Genomic DNA, 3,201 nt, shown 5'->3' on the forward strand with positions numbered 1-3,201 from the left:
TTACTGAATCAATGGTGGAGTTAGCTCATAAGGTTCTTTCAGATGACACTTTTATGACTTTTATGAACTTTTCCTCTTTTAGCACCCTGACCTTCCTTTTTTTAAAAGTACATTTATCTAAAAAAAACCCCAACTAAATTATTTAAAAAAAAGATGAAATGGCATGAAACGATTGTATGGGGAATTCCCTATATGAATCTTTTGCCGGCTTGTTTTTGTTTTGGTCTTTGATGACTGTGTTTAAGAAATGGGAACCAAGCCAAGTCTGAAAGTCAGAGAACTGGGAACTGTTGTCTTTAAAGTTTTGAATGAAGAAGCCCTGGGATAAGAACTGTCAATGGGAGTCGGGTCCTGATGCCAACACCTTCATTGTGGAGAAGTAAAGGGAGGTGATGAGGAAGGGACTGTTCCTTCTCTCCTCCCCCCCATCCCAGGGCCCTAGCGTGGGTGCTCCCAGGCAGAACCGCTGGGCTTGCGACTGCATCCCCCAGCCCTCTTACCCCCAGGCCTGATCCGCTCTCCTCCGGCCAAATCCACTGGCATTTCCTCTGAGCTCACACAATACAGGACGCGGCCCCTTTTCCCCTCGGAAGAGGAAGCTTCGGAGCTAACGGTTAGGAGAGAAGGGCTGGACTTAGGAAGCACAACAGCAGGGTGAGGAGGCGGTGAGTGCGTGTCCCGGGACGGCTCCCTGGAGGAAGGCGGAGGCTGCGCGTCCGAGGTCAGACGGCAGGCAGGCGGGGCAAGGCGGCTGGCTGTTCGCACCCAGGGACCGGAGCAGGACGCAGAGAAGGCGGCGGCTGGCTGGCCCGGGAGTGGCAGTGGGGGCAGGGCCCGCCGGCGGCGCTCAGCGGGAGGAGCTGGCGAGCCGGGAGCGACTGGGGTAGTGGGTCTAGGGCAGCCGGCAGGGGGGTGCCGGCACCGACTCCCCGGACCAGCGCTGGGGGAGGCTGGTGAGCGGGGTGGCGGGCGCCCCCTGCATGCCGGGGCTGGAGGGCGCTGCCGCGGCCGCCGGTACCATGGGCTGAGCCCCCGCCGCACCATGACGGTCTACACCCTGAACCTGCGCGTCTTCTGGCCGCTGGTGACCTGCCTGTGCACGATCCTGGTCTGCCTCTACCAGGCCGTGCGAAGCAGGGCGGGCGCCCCGGGCGATGAGAGCGCCCCAGACTCGGGATGCGGCCCGCTGCTCAAGGGCTCCGCGCTGCTGCTGCTGCTGCTGCTGGGCTTCCTGCTGCTCCGCTACTGCGCCTCCCCCAGCGGCGGCGGGGAGTGCGGCCAGCGGCCCCGATCCCCCTGCAGCACCGAGGCCCCGCCGCCGCCGAGCAGCGCCGAGGCCCGCCGGAGCCTGCTGGAGAGCTTCTACGAGCGCCAGCTGCGCCTCTCCCCGCACGTGCTGGGCCACAGCAAGGCGCACGTGAGCCGCATCGTGGGCGAGCTAGTGCGGGCGGCCAAGGCGCAGGGGCTGCAGCCGGGGCCCCTGGCCCTCACCCTGCGCGGGGACTTCGTGCAGATCGGCAGCGCCTACGAGCAGCACAAGATCCGCAGCCCGGATTGCTTCGACATCCTGGTGCCACTGCGGCTGCCGCCGCGCCTGGAGCTGGAGCCCCGCTGCCTGGGCGCCGAGGAGCCCAGGTTGGCCCCGGAGTTGCGCAGCGCCTTCGCCTGCGCCCTGAAGGCCCCGCACGAGGACGGCTGGCCTCGGGGCTACCGGCCCTTCAGCGAGGGCTTCTGCGTGGAGCTGCAGGGCAGGCGCTACCTCTCCTCGGCCCTGGTGCTGCGCTGGTTCCAGGGCCACCTGCAGCGGTGCCTGGGCGCCGTGCGCTACCGGCTGCAGGAGCGCTGCCGCATCAGCCTGGCCGCATGCCCGGGCCGCCAGCTCACCCTGCACATCCTGCCCCGCTCCGACTACGTCTGCTGCCACATCTCCATGGCCGTGCGCCTCATCCCCGCCATCCCGCTGGGGGACTCGCTCTATCTCATCGCCCTGCAGCCCGGCGGTGCCAGGAAATCCCAGCCCGGCGCCCCCTGCATGCTGCAGGCCCTCTGGGGGCTCAACGTCTCCAAGCAGGAGCAGCGGCTGCTGAGCTGGCTCCAGGAGCAGACCCCGGCCAACTCCTGCCACCTCAAGTGCCTGCAGATCCTCAAGGGGCTGCGGGACCTGAGCGGCCGGGGCATGGAGCAGCCCTTCGGCGCCCAGTGGAGCCGCGTCCTCTCCTCCTACATCCTCAAGACGGCGCTCTTCTCCTTGCTGCTGCGTGGGCCCTGGCAGGCCTGGGAGGAGCAGTTCCTGGCTGAGAGGTTGGAGGACCTGGTGATGTTTCTCAGGGACTGCCTGCAGAAGCAGGTGCTCATGCATATCTTCCTGGGCAACCGCAGTGTCCCTGAGGCGGTGACGGTGCCAAAGCTCCTGAAGGAAGCTGCCTCTGTCAATCTGCTGGCGGCCTTTGATGCCCCTACTCTAGACTTGGTTGCCTTCCAGCTGCTGAAAACCTGGAACCAGGCCCCTAAAATGATCCGGATGTACAGTAGCCCAAGGTACTTGAGGAAGAGCTCCACTCTTTGTAAGCACATCACCGACACCAGCCAAGAGCCCCCAAGCAACTGAGCATCACCTAGGTGCCTTTGTCAGTGCCTTTAGGGGCGTGCACTCTGAGGCCAAAGTACCTGTGTTAGCTAGCAAGCTGCCTGAGGTTCCCAGGGAGATCTGCCTGCCTGACAGCATAAAATGTGTTCTGTGTTTTGTTTCCCTAGTCATGGTAATGTGGGAAATCCAAAGGTCAAAATTCAAGATTAAGACGTACTGAGGCTGTAAAATCTTAATAGCTTTGTGATGATGATGATTCATGGGAAAATTATGAAACTTCCAGGAAAATGCCTTATTTAGAAAGCATTACAAGAACCACTTGTAAACTTAATTTAGTATCGGATTTATAGAGGGGTTCACACTGATGAATTTGGAGTGTCCTCCTTAAAGTTTAGGCACAAAAGTGACCCTGTCCAGAACTTTCTTTTAATGCACAAGATAATCAGGATCAAAGATCACTGGCATGCAGAAATGTCAGTGTGATGAAGTACTTTTTTGAGACGGAGGAGGAGCCAGGGGTGTTCTTTGAGCCTTAAACACAGTTGGAAATATTTATTCAATGAGACACTCATAGTCATTGTCTGAGATTTAATATTCTGTGCTAAATGTAGAAT

General features: G+C 60.0%; 1 protein-coding gene across 1 annotated transcript; it reads left to right on the top strand.

Annotated features, from left to right (window-relative positions):
- The first annotated feature begins 672 nt into the window (after positions 1-672).
- ITPRIPL2 (ITPRIP like 2) lies at positions 673-2,608 on the top strand. The gene has a single exon (XM_067551497.1). The coding sequence runs from the start codon at positions 1,043-1,045 to the stop codon at positions 2,606-2,608; it is 1,566 nt and encodes a 521-aa protein (XP_067407598.1). The 5' UTR covers positions 673-1,042.
- The last annotated feature ends 593 nt before the right edge of the window (positions 2,609-3,201 follow it).

The sequence above is a fragment of the Emydura macquarii genome, unplaced genomic scaffold (assembly GCF_026122565.2).
Source record: "Emydura macquarii macquarii isolate MOO-44397 ecotype Brisbane River unplaced genomic scaffold, CSIRO-AGI_Emac_v2 contig_1348, whole genome shotgun sequence".
In the NCBI taxonomy this organism is placed as follows: Eukaryota; Metazoa; Chordata; order Testudines; family Chelidae; genus Emydura; species Emydura macquarii.